Here is a 25,393-nt window from a genome sequence, read left to right on the forward strand (position 1 = left end):
TACAACCTGGCTCCATTCACTTCAGTGAAACTGAGGTGCTATACCACACACATCCTGAGAACAGCAGCAATTTTCAGATTTTTCACAAAATTTTCTAAATCAGAACTTTTCAGGGACCAGTTCAGTTTTGAAGTGGATTTGAAGGGCCTTCATATTAGAAATATCCCATTATAAAAACTGCACCCCTCAAAGTATTCAAAATGACATTGAGAAAGTTTGTTAACCCTTTAGGTGTTTCACAGGAATAGCAGCAAAGTGAAGGAGAAAATTTGAAATCTTCATTTTTTACACTCGCATGTTCTTGTAGACCCAGTTTTTTTATTTTTACAAGGGGTAATAGGAGAAAAAGCTCCCAAAATTTGTAACCCAATTTCTCTCGAGTAAGGAAAAACCTCACATGTGTATGTCAAGTGTTCGGAGGGCGCAGTAAAGGGCACAGAAGGGAAGGAGCAACAATGGGATTTTGGAGAGTGAATTTTTCTGAAATGGTTTTTGAGGGGCATGTCACATTTAGGAAGCCCCTATGTGCCAGAACAGCAAAAACAAAACAAAACACATGGCATACTATTTTGGAAACGAAACCCCTCAAGGCACGTAACAAGGGGTCCAGGGAGCCTTAACACCACACAGGTGTTTGACGACTTTTCGTTAAAATCGGATATGTAAATGAAAAAAAATGTTTTCACTAAAGTGCCGTTTTTTTCCCCAAATTTACAATTTTTACAAAGGGTAATGGGAGAAAATGCCCCACAAAATTTGTAACCCCATCTCTTCTGAGTATGGAAATACCCCATGTTATGGCATAAAATGCTCTGCGGGTGAATTACAATGCTCAGAAGAGAAGGAGTCACATTTGGCTTCAGGAAAGCAAATTTTGCTGAAATGGTTTTTGGGGGCATGTGGCATTTAGGAAGCCCCTATGGTGCCAGAACAGCACAAAATACCAACATGGCATACTATTTTGGAAACGACACCCCTCAAGGAACATAACAAGGGGCACAGTGAGCCTTAACACTCCACAGGTGATTGACAAACTTTCATTAAAGTGGGACGTGAAAATGAAACATTTGATTTTTAACACTGAAATGCTGGTGTTACCCAAAACTTTTCATTTTCACAAGGAGTAATAGGAGAAAATGCCCCACAAAATTTGTAACCCCATTTGTCATGAGTAAGGAAATACCTCATATGTGTATGTAAAGTGATCTGTGGGTGCACTAGAGGGTTCAGAAGGGAAGGAGCAACATTGGTCTTTTGGAAAGCGAGTTTTGCTGAAATGGTTTTTGGGGGTATGTCGCATTTAGGAAGCCCCCATGATGCCAGAACAGTAAAAAAAAAACACATGGCATACTATTTTGGAAACTATACCCCTCACAGAACTTAATAATGGGTGCAGTGAGCATTTATACCCCACTGGCATTTGACAGATCTTTGGAACAGTAGGCTGTGCAAATGAAAAATTACATTTTTCATTTTTACGGACGACTGTTAAAAAAATTTGTCAGACACCTGTGGGGCGTAAATGCTCATTGTACCCCTTGTTACATTCCGTGAGGGGTGTAGTTTCCAAAATGGCGTCACATGTGGAGGGGGTCCACTGTTCTGGCACCATGGGGGCTTTGTAAACACACATAGCCTTCAATTCCAGCCTAATTCTCTCTCAAAAAGCCCAATGGTGCTCCTTCTCTTCTGAGCATTGTAGTTCGCCCTCAGAATAAATGGGGTCACACATTTTGGGGGGCTTTTTTCCTATTACCCCTTTGCGAAAATGAAAAATGTGGGGTAACGCCAGCATTTCAGGGGAAAAAACTAATTTTTAATTTTCATGTCCAACTTTAACGAAAATTTGTCAAAGACTTGAAGGGTGTTAAGGCTCACTATACCCTTTGTTACATTCCGTGAGGGGTGTAGTTTCCAAAATGGGGTCACATGTGAGTTGTTTTTTTTTTGCGTTCATATCAGAACCACTGTAATGATCAGCCACCCCTGTGCAAATCACCAATTTAGGTCTCAAATGTACACGGCGCTCTCTCACTTCTGAGCTATGTAGTTTGTCCGCAGAGCATTTTACGTACACATATGGGGTATTTCCATTCTCCTTTTACCTCTTGTGAAAATGAAAAGTATGGGGCAACTCCAGCATGTTAGTGTAAAAATGTTTAATTTTTTTTACACTAACATGCTGGCGTAGCCCCCAACTTTACCTTTTCATAAGGGGTAAAAGAAGAAAAATCACCCCAAAATTTGTAGTGCAATTTCTCCTGAGTACGGAAATACCCCATATGTGGCCCTAAACTGTTGCCTTGAAATACGACAGGGCTCTGAAGTGAGAGAGCGCCATGCGCGTTTGAGGCCTAAATAAGGAATTTGCAATAGGGGCGGACCCGGTTACCTACAGTAAAACCCTACAGCAGTGTTTCCCAAACAGGGTGCCTCATGCTGTTGCAAGACTCCCAGCCTGCTAGGACAGTCTATGGCTGTCCTGCAATACAGGAAGTTGTGGTTTTGCAACAGCTGGAGGCTCCCTTTAGGAAACACTGCCATATATGACTTTTTTTTCATTTTTATTTGTGGGGGGACGTGTAAGGGGGTGTATTTGTAGTGTTTTACTTTTTATTATTTGGTAGTGTAGTGTAGTTTTTTTAGGGTACATTCACACAGGCAGCGACTCAGAGTAGTTTTCCGCTGGGAGTTTGAGCTGCGGCAGAAAATTTGCCGCAGCTCAAACTTGTAGAAGGAAACCACCCGTGTGAATGTACCCTGTAGCCCCAACTCCCAGAATGCACTGACAGACCGTACATGCTGGGAGTTGTAGTTTTACAACAGCTCTAGGCACACTGGTGGGGAACCACTGAGTTAGAAAACAGACTCTAGCTCAGTGATTCCAACCAATGTGCCTCCAGCTGTTGCAAAACTACAACTCCCAGCATGTATGGCCTGTCAGTGCATTCTAAGAGTTGTAGTTTTGCAACAGCTGGAGGCACACAGGTTGGAATCACTGAGTTAGGAAACAGATTCTTGCACAGTGTTTCCCAACCAGTGTGCCTACAGTTGTTGCAAAACTACAATTCCCAGCATGGCCAGACAGTCAAGGATGCTGGGCGTGTAGTTCTGCAATATCTGGCCCTTCAGATGTTGCAGAACTACAACTCCCAGCATGCCTGGACAGTCTGGGCATGCTAGGAGTTGTAGTTATGCAACAACTGGGGAAGAACAGTTTGGAGACCTCTAAGTAGTGGTCTCCAAACTGTAGCCCTCCAGATGTTGCAAAACTACAACTCCAAGCAGGCCCAGACTGTCCAGGCATGCTGGGAGTTGTAGTTCTGCAACATATGAAGGGCCAGATATTGCAGAACTACACGCCCAGCATCCCTGACTGTCTGGCCATGCTGGGAATTGTAGTTTTGCAACATCTGGAGGGCTACAGTTTAGAGACCACCTTATAGTGGTCTCCAAACTGTGCCTCTTCAGATGTTGCAAAACTACAACTCCCAGCATTCCCAGACAGCCAGTGCATGCTGAAAGTTGTAGTTTTGCAACATCTGGAGGACCACAGTTTAGAGACCACTACACAGTGGTCTCCAAACTGTGAACCTCCAGATGTTGCAAAACTACAACTCCCAGCATGCCCAGAAAACCTTTGGCTGTGTGGGCATGCTGGGAGTTTTAGTTTTGCAGCTTTTAGAAGGCCACAGTGAAGATCCCTTACCACGATCTTCACTGCAACATTCTCCGCCGCACTTTCCGGCTGCCGCTCCTCCTGCTGACGCAGCTGCTCCGTGATGCCGACTCCGCCGCGTCCACCGGTCCGGGTAAGTCAGGCCATATTCCCCCCCTCGCTGCCCGTGTTCCCCCGCTCTGTACTGAAATGAACTCTAACCCCCCCGCCCCCCTCCTGCCATTGGTGATCAGCCTGACCGACCAATGGCAGAGGATAGGAGGGGGTGGCAACACTGCCACCTCGCTCCTATCCTTTAGGATGGTCGGAGCTCCATTCCAGGCGATCGGGTCACCAGGGACCCGAATGGCCCAGATCGCGGGCAAATCGCTGGTCTGAATTGACCAGCGATTAGCTGCTATTGCCGACATGGGGGGGGGTCTCAGGACCCCCCTAGGCATTGCCACGGGATGCCTGCTGATAGATATCAGCAGTCATCCCGGTCCGATCACCGCCCGGTGGGCGGCAGTGAGCGGAAATGCCGAGGGCATATGGATACGCCCTCCGTCCTTAAGTGAGGGGACGCGAGGGCGTATGCATATCCGTCCCTAAGGAGTTAAACTGGCTATGATAAATGCAAGTAAGGGGACTGTGCACGTTATTATTTAAATGGACACTGTCAGATATAAAATGTTTTTATATGTTGTACATCTTGGCAAAACATAATTCTTTTAAAAAAATTCACATTTTATTAAAGAAAACTGCCATTGAAAAGTCCCCATACCTCCTGGGACACGGATGAGTCCCGCAGCAGCATGAGTGTGTCCAAGGGTCATGGACAAAAGATGGCTGTTTGACAAGGCTGCAGGAGGAACACACTGAGGCAACACTGCTGTAACACAGAGTTTTACCAAACATGTGCTTCCAGCTGTTGCAAACCTACAACTCAAAGCATGCCTGGACAGTCAAAGGGTGTCTGGGCATGCTGGGAGTTGTAGTTTTGCAAAAGTAGTAGGCACATCACTTAGCCTTTAGCACTAAACCTTTGCAACTAATTTAGGAAGCTGTAAGTTATACACTCACCATATTGTCTTTGGTGGTATGTGGTATAGTACAGGCAAGCTCCAATAATGTGTGTGAACAGTATAAAATAAGAGAGGAAAGTGTTACAGAGCAGGGCTGCCAGCTGAGTGAGGGAGAGGGAGGAGTCATCACAGTGCAGGCAAGAAAGGGATATGCCCCCTCCCTCTGTAAACATGAAAAAGACCATGGGCAAGTTTAATATGCTATTTTTTGAGAAATATCGGTGCTAGTTACATAAAAGTTACATTTACATGATCAGAATGAGAAACTGAGTAACACATAACAGTTGTGTTTTTTTGTGGCATCTGACATATACACTTAAAGTAAATCCACAAGATTACTTTTTATTGTATACATTTTTTAGGATAATCTTTGAATCAACTTAGATTTGCTCATGCCAACTGTAAGCAACAGTTATAAGTAGCAATTATTTTGGCTAAAACCAAAAATAATAGGCCCCATAATCTTATCAAGAAGGGCCACAGTATGCTAAAAGGTAGTAAGAAGATCCCAGCACTCACCAAGTTGGATGTCATAACTGATATGTTTATTCACATCTGGTCATAGTAGTGGAACAGACAGGATGCGTTTCAGCACAGCAGACCTCCGCTGACAGCTGAGGAAAGCCTGCTGCACCAAAACACGTACTGTCTGTACCACTACTATGTCCAGATGTGAATAAACACTTCAGTTATTGCTTCCAACTTGGTGAAATCTGGGATCTTCTTTCTATTCTTATTATTGGCTTTGATGCCACCAAATGCACCACCACCATCACAGTCTGTGTTGAGGCTTGTAAACTATTCACAGTATGCTGAAAGCACCTCATTAAAAAAAAAAAAAAAAAAAATCAGACATAATGTTGTAAAAAAAAAAAGAATTACATTGCATCTTTCTTTTTGCTTGAGTAGTTGAAGAGCTAGAAGCTGACATCTGATTGGCTGAGCAAGGCCAACGACAGTTTTAATAAATTATGTATAAAATCATTTAACTTTATTTTAAAAACTCCCTACTAAGTACCCAACAGTCACTCGAAGTAACATCAACAGACTTTGATGGACAAGCAGTTTGACATAAGCCTGAATTCACCATGTACAATGCTTAGTGTAGGGTTCGTGAGGCGTATTAGGTTTATCCTAAATAAATGTGCATGAGTTTATCACTTATATGTATAAAAACCTGTAATAAAAGCTTTGATTTCAGTAAGAGAGGGGTAACATAATAGTTATGTCCATAGTGTAAAGCATGTTAAATCCTTGAAGTGTTATTGTCATTAACCCCTTAAGGACTCAGGGTTTTTCAGTTTTTGCACTTTCGTTTTTTCCTCCTTACCTTTCAAAAATCATAACCCTTTCAATTTTCCACCTAAAAATCCATATTATGGCTTATTTTTTGCGTCACCAATTCTAATTTGCAGTGACATTAGTCATTTTACCCAAAAATGCACGGCGAAACGGAAAAAAAAATCATTGTGCGACAAAATCGAAGAAAAAACGCCATTTTGTAACTTTTGGGGGCTTCTGTTTCTACGCATATTTCGCTAAAAATTACACCTTATCATTATTCTGTAGGTCCATACGGTTAAAATGATACCCTACTTATATAGGTTTGATTTTGTCGCACTTCTGGAAAAATATCATAGCTACATGCAGGAAAATGTATACGTTTAAAAATGTCATCTTCTGACCCCTATAACTTTTTTATTTTTCCACATACAGGGCGGTAGGAGGACTCATTTTTTGCGCCGTGATCTGAAGTTTTTATCGGTATGATTTTTGTTTTGATCGGACTTTGTGATCACTTTTTATTCATTTTTTAATGGTATAAAAAGTGACCAAAAATGCGCTTTTTTTGACTTTGGAATTTTTTTGCGCGCACGCCATTGACCGTGCGGTTTAATTAATGATATATTTTTATAGTTCAGACATTTATGCATGCGGCGATACCACATATGTTTATTTTTATTTTTTTTACACTGTTTTATTTTTTTATGGGAAAAGGGGGGTGATTCAAACTTTTATTAGGGAAGGGGTTAAATGACCTTTATTAACACTTTTTTTTTACTTTTTTTTGCAGTGTTATAGGTCCCTATGCCTATAACACTGCACACACTGATCTCTTGCACAGATCACTGGTGTGTATTAACACGCCTGTGATCAGTGTTATCGGCGTTTGACTGCTCCTGCCTGGATCTCAGGCACAGAGCAGTCATTCGCCGATTGGACACCGAGGAGGCAGGTAAGGGCCCTCCCGGTGTCCTGCAAGCTGTTCAGGATGCCGCGATTTCACCGCGGCGGTCCCGAACAGCCCGACTGAGCAGCCGGGTCACTTTCACTTTAGAAGCGGCGATCAGCTTTGACCGCCGCTTCTAAAGGGTTAATACCGCACATCGCCGCGATCGGTGATGTGTGGTATTAGCCGCGGCTCCCGGCCATTGATAAGTGCCGGGACCGACGCGATATGATGCGGGATTGCGGCGCGATCCCGCTTCATATCGCGGGAGCCGGCGCAGAATGTAAATATACATCCTGCGTCGTTAAGGGGTTAAAACCATGAAAAGCCATGTAGATCAGATAAGTCTATGCATTAAAATTTTTTAATGAAGTTAAACTTTAAATATAGATTTGAAGTGTGGCGTCTACATATCCTTCCAGTGAATGTGCATTATAAGGCAAAAGAAATCCTAAAAAAAGGCATGTACAGATTAATTTAATTTGTTTCTAATAAAATATACTTTTGAATGGATATAAATAATTATTTAAAATATTTGTGGTGCTGGTTAATGCTCTATAAAAAATAATTAGCCAGATGCCCGTTTTTTCTCTTACATAATTTTGCCTTCTTTAACTGACTGCTTATTCATTTTATATTAGACTGCAAACACAATGTTTTGTCAAATTGAAATATTACATTTTATTAATCTATAGAATTAATCCATTTGTAAACAAATTCATCGGTCTAATGCATTATTAAAATCCTGGTCCTCGTGTAAGGGATTCTCCATCTTCAAGGAAAAGAGGATCCCTTGAAGGCTGTTTGCCAATTATGTCCAACCGAGAAGATCAAGAGTGACAAGTAACCATCTCTCTCTTTTGATGGCTAAAAAAAATCACTTGCTTGGCTATTTTTATCAATCCCATAGATTTCAGTGCCACTTCTCCTACATTGGGCTCTAAGAATCAGATTTTTTCTGTCCAGAGCCTCCATCAACGTTAGTATGGGTAAGCTTATGACGTTGGATGTCATCAAGCCATCATGCAGAGCAGAGAAGGATGGTGACAACTGTTTACCAGAAGAAAGGAGGAGCAAGTTAACTTTTAAATGCAGGGTCGAAATTTGTAGAAAAAATTACACCAACAGTATTCGTGTATCTCAGGTGTTCCCATATACATAACTGGATGATGTGTCATCTGCAGCTTTAGGACCCGCAGATTGCTAGAACCCTGTTTGGGACATCACATGAGAGCTCATCTGTCAAACCCGCTTGATCAGAAACCTATTCCCTATCCTGTGGATAGGGGATACATTGTTTTTGACTGGACTACCCTGTAAAAGAAACTGATATGTATAGGGTTACCAATTAGAACATCACATATGGCATGAAGTATATCCTAAAATTAAAATTGCAAGATGAAAATAAACTTCTAATAAGGGGTTGTCCAGTGAATTTTTTGGGGGGAGCAATGACTGCCTTATAAAATAATAAAAACTTAAACTCACCTTCCTCCACTCCCTGGTATCACGAAGCCCCATCTCTGGCCTGTCTCCACTGACAGGCTGTTTGTGTAGACATGATGTCACAGCTCTGCTTGGCCAGTAATTGGTGTGTGGCATTGTGAGTTCCTTTGGTTGTAGACGCTACACTAAGAAGCTGGGGGAAAGTAGCATTTTTTTTTAATCAGCTAGTGCCAGTAAGTTAAACATATTTGTAAATTACTTCTATTAAAAAAATCTTAATCCTTCCAGAATTTAGCAATTGCTATATGCTCCACAAGAGGTTCTTTTCTTTTTTAATTTCCTTTCTGGCTGACCACAGTGCTCTCTGCTGACACATCTGTCCATTTTAGGAACTATCCAGAGCAGAAGAGGTTTGCAATGGGGATTTGCTCCTGCTCTAGACAGCTCCTGACATGGACAGGGGTGTCAGCAGAGAGCACTGTGGTCAGACAGAAAGGAAATTCAAAAAGAAAAGAACTTCCTCTGGAGCATACAGCAGCTGATACCTACTGGAAGGATAAACATTTTTAAATAGAAGTAAGAACTTTTTGGCACCAGTTGATTTACAAAAAAAATGTTTTCCAGTGGAGTACCCCTTTAAAGTTTTTAATATTTTGTTAGGTAATCTGGGAATATTGCTTAAAAATATATATTTCACCAGACAACCCATTTAAGAATATTTTGGCTACAATAATTATTGCATTTACCATTTTCAACTTTGGACATAATTGTTTTTTGTTTTTTTCTATGCAATTCTGATTAATTATACTACACATTTTCTAAGAGTGTCTTAGCATTCCACATTAGGAGATGCATATTATATCTGTACATTGCTAAAACAAACATCAGTGTTTTCTTAGGTATCTAAATGACTATCCTACATAGTTGAAAATGAGGATTAAGACTACTCGGATGCTAAACTGCATCCCAACCCCCTCCCCTCTAATTACTGCAGGTTTTCAGGAACAGCTGTATCAGTTAGTGAATGAGATGTCCTCCTGACGTCAATCAGCAGATGAAACATCCTGACTAATCCTCATTTACTAGTGAGAGAAAGAACATCCATTGTCTACAATATATACACAGTGTTAGGATAACTGAGGTAAAAATCATGGTCTCCGGAATATGTATTTCTCACTTATTTTCTAATATAAACGATACATAACAAGACTTTTACTTTCTTGTTATTTTAATTTATGATTATTTAGCCTTAGGCTAGATTCACACACGACAGTTTTAATGTGTAATTTAGACAAGGAGTGGACACAAACAGATAAGGAAGCATATGGCTCTCATATATTTTGTCCTTAGGATCCACTCTGGATCATGGCTTTGAAAAAAATCAAAAACACCACTAAATTGGTCTGGGTGAGCCGTTTACTATTACTATATTAGTAATTTAGAAATTGCTAATATAAATATTTGTAATTTAGTATAGTCACAATTTAAATGTCAGCATTTCAGTTCAAGCAATAGAAATAATAAGTGCACTCACCACGGAATAGCTGCTATGTCTGATCGTTTGATGGAAGTCCATAAGGCAAAACAGATCATGGAGGTTACGGGGAAGGAGGTGAGCTGAGGCCTCAGCTGACCTCCTTCCCCGTAACCTCCCTGCACTGTTTTGCCTTATGGACTTCCAATAAACGATCAGACGTAGCAGCTATTCCGTGGTGGGTGCACTTATTATTTCTATTGCTTGAACTGAAATACTGGACTTTATCTTCCCCACTCAATAAGTTTGAACCGCTATCAGGCTGCCGCTGTCGTTAGACTGTATAAGTGTTCCGATCAACCAGACATCCTACAGGTGCACACATCAGCAGTGCCAGGCTGTGTGTTTCTTCTATGCTATTCACACAATTTAAATGTAGTCATACCAAACGTGCAACCTATGCAGCTGCACAGCGGTCTTATAGATACATACAATTCCCCATTACTACCTTAAAAAAGAAATTATAGTACTTCTATTATTATGTTACATGCAAGGGATAGTGCTAATGACTTGATATGACACTCACTTGTGGACTGGCCCACTAGTGTGAGGGTGCTGTTCATACAGGTGATCTATGACTAGCATCCCATTTTCATCAGATTAACAGAAGAGGCACATTTTTCATGGAGAGGTGTCTTCTGTTGTACCCACTCTTGACTATATATTTATTTATATTCCCACTTAAATGAGTTTTACAGATAAACTGCCCACAGGAATTACCCTGCCCGTCATGGAAGTAATTTATCAAAAATGTAGAATTGCAATGGAGACAAACTAGATAGAATACAATTTTTTTTTTTTAAAGAAAATGATTAGGTATTTCAGAATAAATACTAAAAAAGAAAAATCACATTACATCCATTAACATTTGTTATTTCACACTATAGCCCATCTATCTGTTCAATGTGCAGAGATCATGGGACCTTCATGTAAATAAAAGTAATAAAATCAACAATGTTGAATTTTATATACAAAGTATGCATCATGCAACATGGAAGTAGTTCCTACCAATTCATCAATGACTGACATAATCTGAGTACCTCTCCACGCTGCCAAAGTAGCAGGCCTCACAGTAATTAGTTAAGGGAACCCCTGCATTCTCGCTTACGGCTTGCCCACATATGTCCGGTGTCAGTCTTTTTTTCCCTCCATTGCTTGCATAAAAGCACTATTTGAGTGGGATACATTCATCTTGCATCTCAAGTTGGATGCCTGATGGTTAGACACTAGTGTTGAGCGGCATAGGCCATATTCGAATTCGCGAATATTCGCGAATATATGGACGAATATTCGTCATATATTCGCGAATATTCGCATATTCGTTATATTCCCGTTTTATTTTCGCATATGCGAACATTCGCGTATGCGAAAACTATCATATGTGCATATTGGCATACACAAAATTAGCATTCGCGAAAAATTCGCATATACGAAAATTAGCATATGCTAATTTTCGCATATGCGAATTTTCGTACGCCAGTCTCACACAGTAGTATTACAGCCTTCTTTACACCACACAAGCTGGAAGCAGAGAGGGGTGATCACTGTGATGTGTACTGTGAAAAAAAACAAAAAAAAAAACGAATATTCGTAATTATGAATATATAGCGCTATATTCGCGAAATTCGCGAATTCGCGAATATGCGATATTCGCGAATAATATTCGAATTGCGAATATTCGTGAGCAACACGTTGGACGAGGGAAAACATCTTGCTACATTCCTCTGTATGGCATTCAGAAATAATGGATACAGGATGCTACACAACTGATGATGATTGTGGCATCAATTGTGTTGAGTTTTACACTGGATATACTGAGCTGGATCCCGGACATATGTGAACCCAGCCTTAAAGTATCATTTACAAAACAGAGAGTGTGGATATCCTGTTGCACGAGAAGAAGGGACCCTTCCCCAGCAGAGCAGCTCAGGAATGGAGCTCCCATGTCAGGTAATAACATAGGTATCTGAACTTACATTATACATTTTGTCCAAAAATGTATCTACAGATGTTGATCTGAGTCCCTGACAAACTTAAAAATAAGGGATAAAAGTATGAGGTGTGTCTTTTTTTTTCTGCTTGCTTCATTCCGGGGAGTACATTTGTCTCTTAGTTTTAGTGATTGGTCCGCCTGACCCCCTAATCACAACTTCTAACATGTTTCTATGACATGCCAGAAGTTGTTTGAAAGTTTAAGTACACTTTAAGGACTCTAATTTCTCATGAACCAGTTGCACACAGTATTACAATATTCTCCAGGCTTTACTTACATAGTAATCACTGGTACTCCACTCCAAGACCTGGCATTTAGCAAGAACCAGCAGAGAATACTATGCTATCTATGGACGACATTTATCATTGTCTTAAGACAGTTTTTTTGTGTCTACAAAAGGCACACAAAAAATGCGCAAGCAGGGTTTATTTGCGCCTTTTTTGGCCTTTTGGTTCACACATTTCTGCTGATTTTGAGTTGCAATCCCCTGATTTTGGCAATACACATGATATGGAAGGGTTTTATAAACTGCACCTTTTTGTGAAAAGGCACAAAAAAGGAGCAAAGCTTCTGGAAAGTCTCTAAACTACACCAGCCCAGACTTAGCTTAGCTTTTTGGTGTGAAGAGCAAAATTTCAGAAAATGTGTACCTGCACAAAATGTATCAAATGTTCTGTGACCATTTAATACATTTGGTGCTCCACATTAGCAGCACACAAAAAAAAGGTGTAGAAAAATGCTTCACTTTAACCTACAATGATAAATGCCAGCCTATATGTTTGTAAAAAGGTGTAAAAACTAACTGCTGTAACAGCATACCAACTAAGATGGAGTTTTGAAATGTTTACTATTTTAAGCAGTTCTGCTTTAGATTAATAATGTCTATAATAATAATAATATTATTATAGCTCAATCTAACACCATCATAGATTGAGCTGTAGTTATTGACAATTTGTGAATCTAGTCTGCACATTGGTAAAATTGTTTGATTCAACCAATGCAAATCAGTTCCATGTTCCCCCATCTTTACCATTCTCTGTCTGTAGTGATATCTGTGATCCCTATATTTCATATCACCAAATTTATTTTTAACAATGGTAGCTAGTATTGTTTTTATAAAATTAGAAAATTACAGTTTCCTTAATTTATGTGAAATTTATCTATAGATCCCTAGCAAATAATAAGAATAGATGTGTAGTTAATTAGTATAGCAACAATTAAATGTCAGAACAAAAACAATTAGATCATTATTACACTACTGTCATCTTTTTTCCCTTCCTGTTTCTCTGGGTGTATTCACAAAGAAGAAACAAATATGTCCGGGAAGTGGATTGTAACTGTGTCAAAACCCCGCCCTAAAAGTAAGTGCCTTATTTTATCCTAATTTTTTTATATATAAAGTTAATAATTTGGCCAATGATATTTTATTATATAAATTGAAGACACGTCCACAATATATATTTTTGTTGAAAAAATAACACTTACCTAAACCCTTCCACAACTATCCTTAACATATTTTTTTTACCAATTAAATAAATATACACTGTCTATACATAATTACAAAGTAACTTAGAAAGTGAGAAAGAATTCATAAAAAACTTGAATTATCAAATTACTTTCCCTACTTTTAAAATGTTTAAAGCCTAACACTGTTCAACAGATTTAATATATACATATAAAGTTAGTACAAGTTGGGACATTTACAAGTTGGTACATTGAAATGCAATATACAGTGTCTATCCTTTTAATTATACTTTTTATGTTTATGCATACATAGAATAAAAAAAAATTAGTTAAATAAAAACTAAAATGTTAATTTCACTGGTAACACTGTAAGGATTTAGCTTTGTTATCATAAAGTGGATCTGATATAATAAGATCTTCAGGCACTAACCAAAAAAATTGTCATGAAATTTTCATGAAATTCATGGTTTCCATAAAAATGACAAAATTTTTACTTTTCAGAAATTAATGTAGTCAGAGAAATGTAATAACTGTGGTAATAATTGATTTCATTAAGAATACCAAATACAATAAATATAATACAATATTAAATTCATTATTCCGTTAACATCTCATTATTTTCACATCTAAAAATGCCAAATTTAAAATAATGTACCTCAAAAATGTGATTGACTGTTGCATTATGCATATACTCAGTGCTGTCTTCTTGCTAAAATACTATGGGAGGAATTTACTATTGTTTGTTTTCTTGGGGGATTTATTATTTGGGGCACATTAGATAGTAAATCCCTGTTTTAATGCAATATATATATATATATATATATATATATATATATATATATATATATAATTCTCTATAAATCTTGATCCCTGTAAGGCTGTCCATTACAGCATCCAGAATAGATTAACTCAGCCTAAATCTAGACACAACTGATGCCACAACTGATGGCAAGAAAAAATGTAACCCAAACAATGTGCTTTATTGGTAATGGTGTGTACCTGCCATGCATTAAACTTTGGCACTTTATAAAACAAAAATGTAGCACATGAGGAATAGTAAATTCCCCTCTATGCTTTCTTGCTTAATTGCAACAGTAGAATGAAATAAAAGCTATAGTCTGTGTACATGGAACACTGTGAAAAAAAAGTTCACAAGAAAAATTTTGAGGAGAATTAATCTTCAATAATTGTAATTTTAAAAAAAGTATTCTAATTTATATCAGCGTTGTTAGTGGCAGGGATGGAGCCATGATGGCCTCACCATGATTTTCAAATGTAACTAGCTCTTAATGGGAATTTAGCACATTTAATAATTTAAATAGAAAGTATATAATCTGTTTTCCTTCGTGAGATATCTGTTTGTATTACTGCACTTATAGTTTAGATGCATATGTGTTGTGTTAATTTGATCAGTTTTTTATTGGGGTTTAAAAAGAAGCAATTGGTTAAAAGTACTGAGCAAAATAAGAGTCCAAAATATTTTTGGCTAAGATTTATAAAAAATGTATGGGCACCTTGTACCTGTAATTTGAAAAACTTTTTATATGCAACAGAGACATGTGAAAAGTTACATTTTTTTTGCCTGTTGTGTTCTTTTGTCAGAATAGTGTTAGGGTGCATTCACACCACGTTTTTGCAATTCCCGTATACATTTTCAATGGGAAAACCGTATGGAACTGTATTGAAAACAGTACGCATTGACTCTCCATTGAAAACTGTATCCCAACCGATGTATCCGGTTACATCCGTTTTGCATTCTCTACGGTTTTGTCAGTTTTTTTCCCGTACCCAAAACCGTAGCCTTCCACAGTTTTTGGTCCGGGTGAAAAACTGTATGAAATCATATACGTTTTCTTTTAACATGGGAGTCAATGGGAACCATACAGAACCGTATGAGCATACAGTTCCATCCGGTTTGCACCATACGGTTTTTGACTTTGCACAGTTTTTTTATTGGAATTTCAATCAAACAAGTGAAACTTTATTCATAATGAAGTGAAAAGTTAAAAACGTTTTTTTAATGTATATGGTTTTTAACTGTAGACGGGTTAAAATTTGTACACACGTTTTGATACAGTTTAGTCAGGTTTTGAGGAATCTGTTTTTCATAAAAAACCTGACACGGGAACTGTATTGCAAAAATGTGATGTGAATGCACCCTTAATGTTTGCAGCCAATAGGCTTCCGGGTGGGGGTTATTTCAACCCCAGCTCTGCTGGCATTCCTGGCTGCTAATTGCAATATGTTTCACATAACACTTTAGTCTGCGTCTGCACAAGTATCTAGAGTTCAGCCATGGCTTCTTATCCTGTATTCATGAATCTCGATTTTAGCCTTGTTATGTTTGTACTTTGCTCAGGGTTTAGATTCATGCTATGTATATATTTAGTGTACCTTGTTTTTACCTGTGTTCAGATTATATTCTATTAGTCTGGTTTAGTTCTTGGAGTCTGTTCAGACTTATCTGGTTCTCAGTCCTGTGTTTAGTATTTAGTTTTCCTGTTTAGAATCGTTATATGTATTCCTTCGTGTTATGAAGTTTGGCTTTTGAAGTTTTACTTGTATCTGTCTAGTGTGAATTTTGTTCTAGTAATCCTGACCTGTATGGTGTCTGGTCATCAGTCAACCCGTTCATTCCCTGCATATCCTAGTCCTGTTTAACTGTATATTTATCCTGTTATCCAGTCTTGTTCATATTATCATATCTTCCATTTATCTTGTCTCTGGTTTCTGAACTGATTGTCAGTATGCTATATCTTGCCTTGATATTTGTGTTTGTTGCTATTTTGCATTTCTGCTGTGTATTAGGTCCATAGTCCTGTTTGTTGGTTATTGTGTTAGCCCCTTGTGTTCTTGATGTGTACCCCAACCTTGTACAGTTTGTTGTTTTGAATGTGGCCTAGCACATTAAAGCAGTTTATGAACCGGCTCCAACTTAGGAAAAGTTAGGGTGCATTTCTTACCTGCCCTTCATGACATTATCATGACAGGTAGGGTCACACATAGCATATACGTAGCATATTTGATACTGCATATTTCAGTGCTAGCAAAGTCTATGCGTGTCTATTATTACTCTCATAGCACAGAAATATGCAGCGTCAAATACTCAGTATCAAATATGCAGTGTATATGCTACGTGTGACCCTACGTGTGATGGTTAAAGCGAGATGCAGAACACTTTGCAGTGCAGTTAAAACAGAGGTAGAAGTAGGACCACACAAACACAATCTTGGTAGTAAAGCAGCACTGCAGAATGTGTTCTGAATTTGTTCTGTCAGTGCAAAATCGGTTTTAATTACAAGTTAAGTGGGACAGCTTTATTTGTGGTGCACTAATAGTGAAAAAGCCATGCATAGAGGGCTTTGTGTCCCATTTTTGCACTTTCTAGGATGACAATCCTTTTACTACTCCAAAAATTGGATAATTTTTTGACCATTTGGAAAAAGCCACTGCTTCTTATTTTAAAAAGCATAAATCAAAAAGGTGTACCTGCAGCTTATTTTTAAATAAGCTATTATTTAACACCCAGCTACATCCGTTAACCCATTGTCATACACGTTGCCATAACTTTGAAAATAACTTTGCCTTAAAAACAGATCAGAAGGACATACTGTAGTTACACTGCTATGTGACCTAACTGTGTTATCCAGGCTTTTAGGGATACGGACATTGTTTTACACGTGTTTTGGGGTTATTGGTAAGGTACAGGTTTAGACCAAACTTGTTCAGTGCGAATCAAACTTTTTGCCAGAGTTCAGGGCTATTGAAAATTTTGCTCAAGATGAAACTATAGTTAAAATGCAAAGAAACTTGAAATTGTGGTCTTATTTTATTTTATTTTTTATTTAAATCTACTATGAAATGGACTTTAGCTATGATTAATGGCATTATTGCTTCAATTATTTTATTTTAACTACAAAACTGGTATTCTTAAAGTGTACCTGTCACCAAACTAAACTTTTAATTTATTGTTCCTTATGTAATGATAAGACACTTTGCTATTTACTTGCTGTTAAAATTCTCAAACTTGATTCTCAACCTCGATAAGTTTTTAATGTGATTGAAAAAAAAACGATCACTAGGTGGCTCTGTTCTGTTCCCTGTCACAAGTCAAACAGTTAGTTTGATCTCTTCCCGGCCTGGCAGGAGACCAAACTCAGAAAGTGCATGCAGGGCATGGCAAGGCACAGCTCTCACAAGCTTCAGTGATGCCAAACCTGCTGGGGAATGCCCACTTTCTCCTGCCAGGAGCTCACACAATGTGAGCAAGGGGAAAAGTATAATACAGAGCTTTTTAAAGCTCAGGAATTTGATTTAAGGGCAGAAGTGGTGTTAGGAGTAGATATGGAATATAATCTGAATTAGTTTAGAAAATATGGTTTGATGACAAGTACTCTTTAACTTGGAAGACTGTGTTTTATTAGATTATTGCATTTTTGTTTGACAATAAGGAAACTGCTTACAATTAATTAGACAGAGGTTATTTTACTGTCTTGTCCAATAGATTGATGCATGGAACAATTATTCTGCCATATACCATAATTTTAAACAGCTTGAATGATTTGTTTTTCTCAGGACATGCAATTAGCTTGCAACTTTTAACTGTATGAAACTGTATACAGCAATAATAAGAGCCATGTTGTCAACAGAAAATTCAAAAAGCTTAATTCATTAGGCTAGGTTTCCACACAGATTTTTTTCTGGTGTTTTTTGGAATACCACCACTGCAGTTCTTGTGCCAAAGCCAGAAGGTGATCCAGTAAGAAGAGAAATATAAGTCCTTCATTTATATTTCCCATTTCTTTTGAATACACTTCTGACTTTGCAGAGGCAGTTTTCCTTTAAAAAAAAAAAAAATGCCACCATAAACCTGTGTGGAGCCCTAGCCTTACTGTGTTTTCACTCATACAAAAGTTAATCATACAAAATTTTAAACTTTTTAAAATGCAGGTATTACTCTCTAAATATGATGGTCAAAAATTGTGGTAATAAAATCTACTGTGTAGCCCAAAACTAAACATACAATTTTCGTCGTCTTAGGGTTTAAACCTTTTAAGAAGTGTTTTCCAACCAACATGCCTCCAGCTGTTGCAAAACTACAGCTACCAGCATGCCCAGATGGCCTTTGGCTGCTACTCATAGGAGAGCCTGTGCCACAGTTTACAGAGCCTGCATGGCTCCTTAAAGGGGTACCCCTAGATCATCTTGTCTCCTATCCCCCCTCCCCCCCCAAGCGTCACATCACACCATGCCCCCTCCATTCATGTCTATGGGAGGGGGCATAACAGTTAGTACATAGCCCTTACGCCTCCTCCCATAATCATGAATGGTGGGGGCATGACGGCTGTGGTCGGCTATCATCCAGCATGGAGTGGAGTTTGCTGCATGCACAGGATGACTGGGGTGATGCTCTGGGATCCCCACAATCAGAAATCATATCCTTTGGATAGGTGATAAGATGTTTAGGGGCAGATTACCCTTTAATATAGAGCCACAGAGCCTCCATGCACTGTTGTACATGAATGCTTTTAGTGAATATTATATAACCACTATATGACAGCCATCTTAAAGCAAGCAAAACATCACTCACTTGAACTATCATTTCCTGCCTTAACAAAGCTGTGTAAAACACAACTTCTTAAATGATTTTAAAATCATCAGAATTGTTGGAAAAAATGCAATGGGGGTGCTCTAAAAATAAATAAAGAAGGCATACTCACCTACCCCGATCCCCTGCAGCTGTCATTCTAACTTCTCCTGATCCCCACTGCTCCTTGTTGCTCCCTTCTGATGATTTTGCAGGAAATGCCTATTTAGTCAATCACTGACTGCAGTGGTGAACCACATTCTTTCATGGCAAACATGTACTCTATGCAAAATGTCCCAAACAATGAATGTTATGCAGATGTAGCCATGGTTATCTTGAATGTGTTAACCCAACACAGCAATGTGCGGTTTTGAGATGTCCTAATTCACCAGAGATTATTATTTTATTATTACTATTATTAATATTAATCCTATAAATTTTTATATTATTATTATTTTTATAGCGCTCTTAATTCGAGTAACTGAAAAGTATTGTTAAAATTAAGTTTATGCAATGTGTTAGCTTTAGAAGTAAAGTACAATATCTTAATGCACCATGGATCAAGATAATGCTGGTTTAATCTGTTTTTATGAATAAAGATACTGCTCATTTGAAATATGTCTTAATGCAGTTTAAAATTTGAGTAAAGAAATGGGGCTTTAGAGGCCATGGGGCATCATTTATTTTTAATATTTATTCAACATTTTTCAAACTCCGAGATACTGATGTTTGGGTGTAATATATGGGTCTTGTAAAACAATTGACACTGACAGCAGTCATTTTATTTATCATATTACAGTTCAGATATGCAGATGCAAAATGTACACTTTTTTACATGTATTACGTTTCTTTTGACAGGTTGGCTTCATGAACTGGGAAAAAGACTGGAATCTCCTTTCTATAGCAATAATACCCAAGGTGGTCCTACAATCCGAAGTACCTATATTGCATCATTATATTTCACACTGAGCAGTCTGACTAGTGTTGGGTTTGGAAATGTATCTGCCAACACTGATGCTGAGAAGATCTTTTCTATTTGTATCATGTTAATTGGAGGTAATGCCCTTTCTGATACTATCATACAAATATATATACATTAGTAACAATAAAGAAAATGAGTGGTGCATACATTTTTTTTTGTTTCTGAAGACTTTTTAAACTATATTTTATGTGTGAATTGTACTTCATAATGTGCATCAACATAAAAAGTGTGAAGTGGAGAAAGCTATTTTTTTTTATAAACAACAAAGTGTAAAGTGAACTTTTTGTTAATTTCTTCTGACTGAATATACACTGCTCAAAAAAAATAAAGGGAACACTTAAAAAACACAATGTAACTCCAGGTCAATCACACTTCTGTGAGATCACACTGTTCACTCAGGAAGCAACACTGATTGACAATCAATTTCACATGCTGTTGTGCAAATGGAACAGACAACAGGTGGAAAATATAGGCAATTAGCAAAACACCCCCAATAAAGAAGTAGTTCAGCAGGTGGTGACCACAGACCACTTCTCAGTTCCTATGCTTCCTGGATGATGTTTTGGTCACTTTTTAATGCTGGCAGTGCTTTCACTCTAGTGGTAGCACGAAATGGAGTCTACAACCCACATAAGTGGCTCAGGTAGTGCAGCTCATCCAATATGACACATCAATGCGGGCTGTGGCAAGAAGGTTTGCTGTGTCTGTCAGCATAGAGTCCAGAGCATGGAGACGCTACCAGGAGACATGCCAGTACATCAGGAGATGTGGAGGAAGCCGTAGGAGGGCAACAACACAGCAGCATGACTGCTACCTCAGCCTTTGTGCAAGGAGGAGCAGGAGGAGCACAGCCAGAGCCCTGCAAATTGACCTCCAACAGGCCACAAATGTGCATGTGTCCACTCAAACAGTCAGAAACAGACTCCATGAGGGTGGTATGAGGGCCCGACGTCCACAGGTGGGGGTTGTACTCACAGCCCAACACCATGCAGTAAGTATGCCATTTGCCAGAGAACACCAAGATTGGCAAATTTGCCACTGGCACCCTTTGCTCTTCACAGATGAAAGCATGTTTACACTGAGCACATGTGACTGACGTGATAGAGTCTGGAGACGCTGTGGAGAACCTCCAGCATGACCAGTTTGGCAGTGGGTCAGTAATGGTGTGGGGGTGAATTTCTTTGGAGGGCCACACAGGCCTCCATGTGCTTGCCAGAGGTAGCCGGACTGCCATTAGGTACTGAGATGAAATCCTCAGACCCCTTGTGAGACCATATGGTCCTGGGTTCCTCGTAATGCAAGACAATGCTAGACATCATGTGCCTGGAGTGTGTCAGCAGTTCCTGCAAGAGGAAGGCATTGATGCTATGAACTGGCCCATTCGTTCCCCAGACCTGAATCTGATTGAGCAGATCTGGGACATCATGTCTCGCTCCATCCACCAACGCCACATTGCACCACAGACTGTCCAGGAGTTGGCGGATGCTTTAGTCCTGGTCTAGGAGGACATCCTTCAGGAGACTATCCGCCACCTCATCAGAAGCATGCCCAGGTGTTGTAGGGAAGTCATACGGGCACGTGGAGGCCACACTACTACTGAGCCTCATTTTGACTTGTTTTAAGGACATTACATCAAAGTTGAGTCAGCCTGTATTGGGGTTTTCCACTTTGATTTTGATTGTGATTCCATATCCAGACCTCCATGGGTTGATAAATTTGATTTCCATTGATAATTTTTATGTGATTTTGTTGTCAGCACATTCAACTATGTAAGGTATTTCATACGATTAGTTCATTCATTCAGATCTAGGATGTGTTATCTTAGTGTTCCCTTAATTTTTTTCAGCAGCGTACTTCATTAGCATTTGTCACTTTCTCTCTTTAGTACATAATTCCACAGGAAGGTGGGGCTGTTGTACACTAAATTTAAAAAGGGAATATGCCTATAATAATATTACCTAATGATTTTATTCTTAAACTAGTGTTAAATACTATTTGTAACGTGCTAACCTGGCAGCACTCCAGTTGTGTCCATGGCTCACCAGTTGCTGCAGCAGCAGAAGCATTGTTTGGTTGTAGTGGCAATTATCTTTGCTGTTAGCGTATGTTGTTAACTTATAAGGAAGCAGGTATCTTCACTACACTGGGCTCTAGGATCACATGCTCCCTGAAGCTGGTCACAGACGTCTGTGATTGGTGATACTTTAAGCCCCACATGTGTCATTGTATTTCTGGATTGCTGTGTTCTGACCTCCAGCCGGTTTCACTAGTATCTTCCCTTTTCCTGACATTGGCATTGACATTGCCTCCTGACTCCTTACGTAGTTTGGCTTCCGACCTCTCTCTGGTACCTGACTTTGCTACTGGTGTTATCAACTGACTTTTGACCTCGGCTCTGAATTTGATTTTGCTACTGTCTTTGATTCTGTGCCTGACGTGCCATTCTGTTGCTGATCTGACTAGCTAGACTCTTCTCAACTCCTCTTAGGCTAAGTTATCCTTGGCACTTTTTTAGGAACGGACCATGAGCATCACGGATACTTAGATTAAGTGTAAAATGCCAAGCACTAATATTGTATAGGAAAGCTCAAAATTCAGTATCCTTTGACCCGATTCATAAACACTTGCACATCTACATATTCTGCTGTAATATTCAGCATAAATATTCAGTTAGCAACAAAATAAGACCTCTACTTTACATTGTATGTCATTTTATTAAAATTTTTAAACCAATGAAAAAAACTCCCATTAGTCTGTATTAAATGAACGCTTTCATTTACAAATGTTCTTCTTCATTTAAATAAACAGGTCTTAATTATGCCCCTTTTTTTCTTATGTATTGATACTAATTATACTATTGTCATTGGGTTTTTTACGAGGATTAAATAAAATTGTAAATTTTTAGCTACATGGTTTAATGTTATTCAGGTCTTAATTATGCAATGATTATTCATGTGTTTGCACACACACCCTTTAAAGGTTAATAAGCAGAACCGCAAGACACAACATGTTTTGATAATTTATATTACTATTCAAAGCAGATTTGTCAGCTTAATATACACTGCTCAAAAAAAATAAAGGGAACACTTAAACAACACAAGTTAACTCCAAGTCAATCACACTTCTGTGAAATCACACTGTCCACTCAGGAAGCAACACTGATTGACAATCAATTTCACATGCTGTTGTGCAAATGGAACAGACAACAGGTGGAATTTAAGGCAATAATGAAGACACCCCCAATAATGGAGTGGTTGTGCACGTGGTGACCACAGACCACTTCTCAGTTCCTATACTTCCTGGCTGATGTTTTGGTCACTTTTGAATGCTGGCGGTGCTTTCACTCTAGTGGTAGCATGAGACAGAGTCTACAACCTACACAAGTGGCTCATGTAGTTCAGCTCATCCAGGATGACACATCAATACGAGTTGTGGCCAGAAGATTTGCTGTGTTTGTCAGCGTAGGGTCCACAGCATGGAGGCGCTACCAGGAGACAGGCCAGTACATCAGGAGATGTGGAGGAGGCCTTAGGAGTGCAACAACCCAGCAGCAGGACCACTACCTCCGCCTTTGTACAAGGAGGAGCAGGAGGAGCACTGGGAGAGCCCTGCAAAATGTCCTCCAGCAAACCACAAATGGGCATGTGTCCACTCAAACGGTCAGAAAGAGACTCCATGAGGGTGGTATGAGGGCCCAACGTCTGTGCAGGGCGTTTGGCATTTGCCAGAGAACACCAAGATTGGCAAATTCGCCACTGCTGCCCTGTGCTCTTCACAGATGAAAGCAGGTTCACACTGAGCACATGTAAGAAATGTGACAGAGTCTGGAGACGCCATGGAGAACGTTCTGCTGCCTGCAACATTCTTCAGCATGACCAGTTTGGTGGTGGGTCAGTAATGGTGTGGGGTGGCATTTCTTTGGGGGGGCTGCACAGCCATCCATGTGCTTGCCAGAGGTAGCCTGACTGCCATTAGGTACCGAGATGAGATCCTCAGACCCCTTGTGAGACCATATGCTGGTGCGGTTGGCCCTGGGTTCACAAGACAAGACAATGCAAGACCTCATGTGGCTGGAGTGTGTCAGCACTTCCTGCAAGAGGAAGGCATTGATGCTATGGACTGACCCACCCGTTCCCCACATCTGAATCTGATTGAGCACATCTGGGACATCATGTCTTGCTCCATCCACCAATGCCACGTTGCACCACAAACTGTCCACCTCATCAGGTGCATGCCCAGGCATTGTAGGGAAGTCATACGGGTATGTGGAGGCCACACACACTACTGAGCCTCATTTTGACTTGTTTTAAGGACATTACATCAAAGTTGGATCAGCCTGTAGTGTGGTTTTCCACTTTGATTTTGAGTGTGACTCCATATCCAGACCTCGATTGGTTGATAAATTTGATTTCCATTGATATTTTTTATGTGATTTTGTTTTCAGCACATTCAACTATGTAAAGATGAAAGTATTTCATATGATTAGTTCATTCATTCAGATCTAGGATGTGTTATCTTACTGTTCTCTTTATTTTTTTGAGCAGTGTACTTTCCTTTTTAAGGGCACCATATTAGGTCCATACAGCAAAAAGAAAAAAAAAATGTAAGGAATGTAAGAAAAGCGGTGTTAATATTTATTTATTTTATTTTAGTTTTGCTTTTATTTTATTGTCCCACTAGGGGACTAAACTGTACGATCTTCTGATTGCACACCGAATACACTGCAGTTCACATCTGTACTGCAGTGTACTATGTCTGTAAGTGTTACACTGACAGGCATGCCCATTAGACTGTCCTTCTGGCCCAGCTGATCGGCTTTCATTCCCAACTGGACGGTAGCCATTTTATGTCTCTGGTGCTATGGCTACCATCTGCATTGGTCTCTGTTAACCACCTAGGTCACCACTGAACACAGGATCTAAATATTTAAATGGCCCAGAATGGAGGAAACCCCAGTCCAGGCAACACTGAGCAGTTGACTTCCCGTTGCTCCTGTTCTCTCCTGGTGACTCCAATGCCTCTTGAGGGGCCACTGTAAATTTACATCAGTTATAAAATATGGCCTGTTTATTGCTGCTGTATATTTATGTTACATGGTTGAAAAGTATTTAGTATTTTGTTTATTTTAACCTCTGCTCCTTTTAAGCTTAAGAATCCAGTGGGCAGTCCTAATTAGTGATTGATAGCTATCTCTGTAGGCACACTTATACTGGAAGGCTGTAAATAATTGATTTAGACTTTCCAATGGACTCCCAAGCCCCAAATGAGCAAGCTATACTGTACATTTTATATACAAAACTATAGTATATATTAACACAAAGAGAGAAACACAGCCGCACATCCACCATTTGTAATTTGATCTACTTGCTTCTCAGCATAATTTCAAAAACTAACAGGTTGTTAGTATACATTTT

At 39.2% G+C, this 25,393-nt stretch overlaps 1 protein-coding gene across 5 annotated transcripts in view; it reads left to right on the forward strand.

Annotated features, from left to right (window-relative positions):
* Positions 1–25,393, forward strand: part of KCNH8 (potassium voltage-gated channel subfamily H member 8) — a 402,862-nt gene that overhangs the window by 292,573 nt on the left and 84,896 nt on the right. For 3 of the 5 annotated variants that reach the window (XM_056519948.1, XM_056519950.1, XM_056519952.1), the window contains exons 8-9: positions 13,251–13,307; positions 19,856–20,053. In XM_056519948.1, the coding sequence (XP_056375923.1) occupies positions 13,251–13,307; positions 19,856–20,053 (255 nt within the window). The remainder of the gene's footprint in view (positions 1–13,250; positions 13,308–19,855; positions 20,054–25,393) is intronic. The other 2 variants (XM_056519949.1, XM_056519951.1) reach the window with 2 other exon arrangements.

Source organism: Hyla sarda, chromosome 5 (genome assembly GCF_029499605.1).
Source record: "Hyla sarda isolate aHylSar1 chromosome 5, aHylSar1.hap1, whole genome shotgun sequence".
Classification (NCBI taxonomy): domain Eukaryota; kingdom Metazoa; phylum Chordata; class Amphibia; order Anura; family Hylidae; genus Hyla; species Hyla sarda.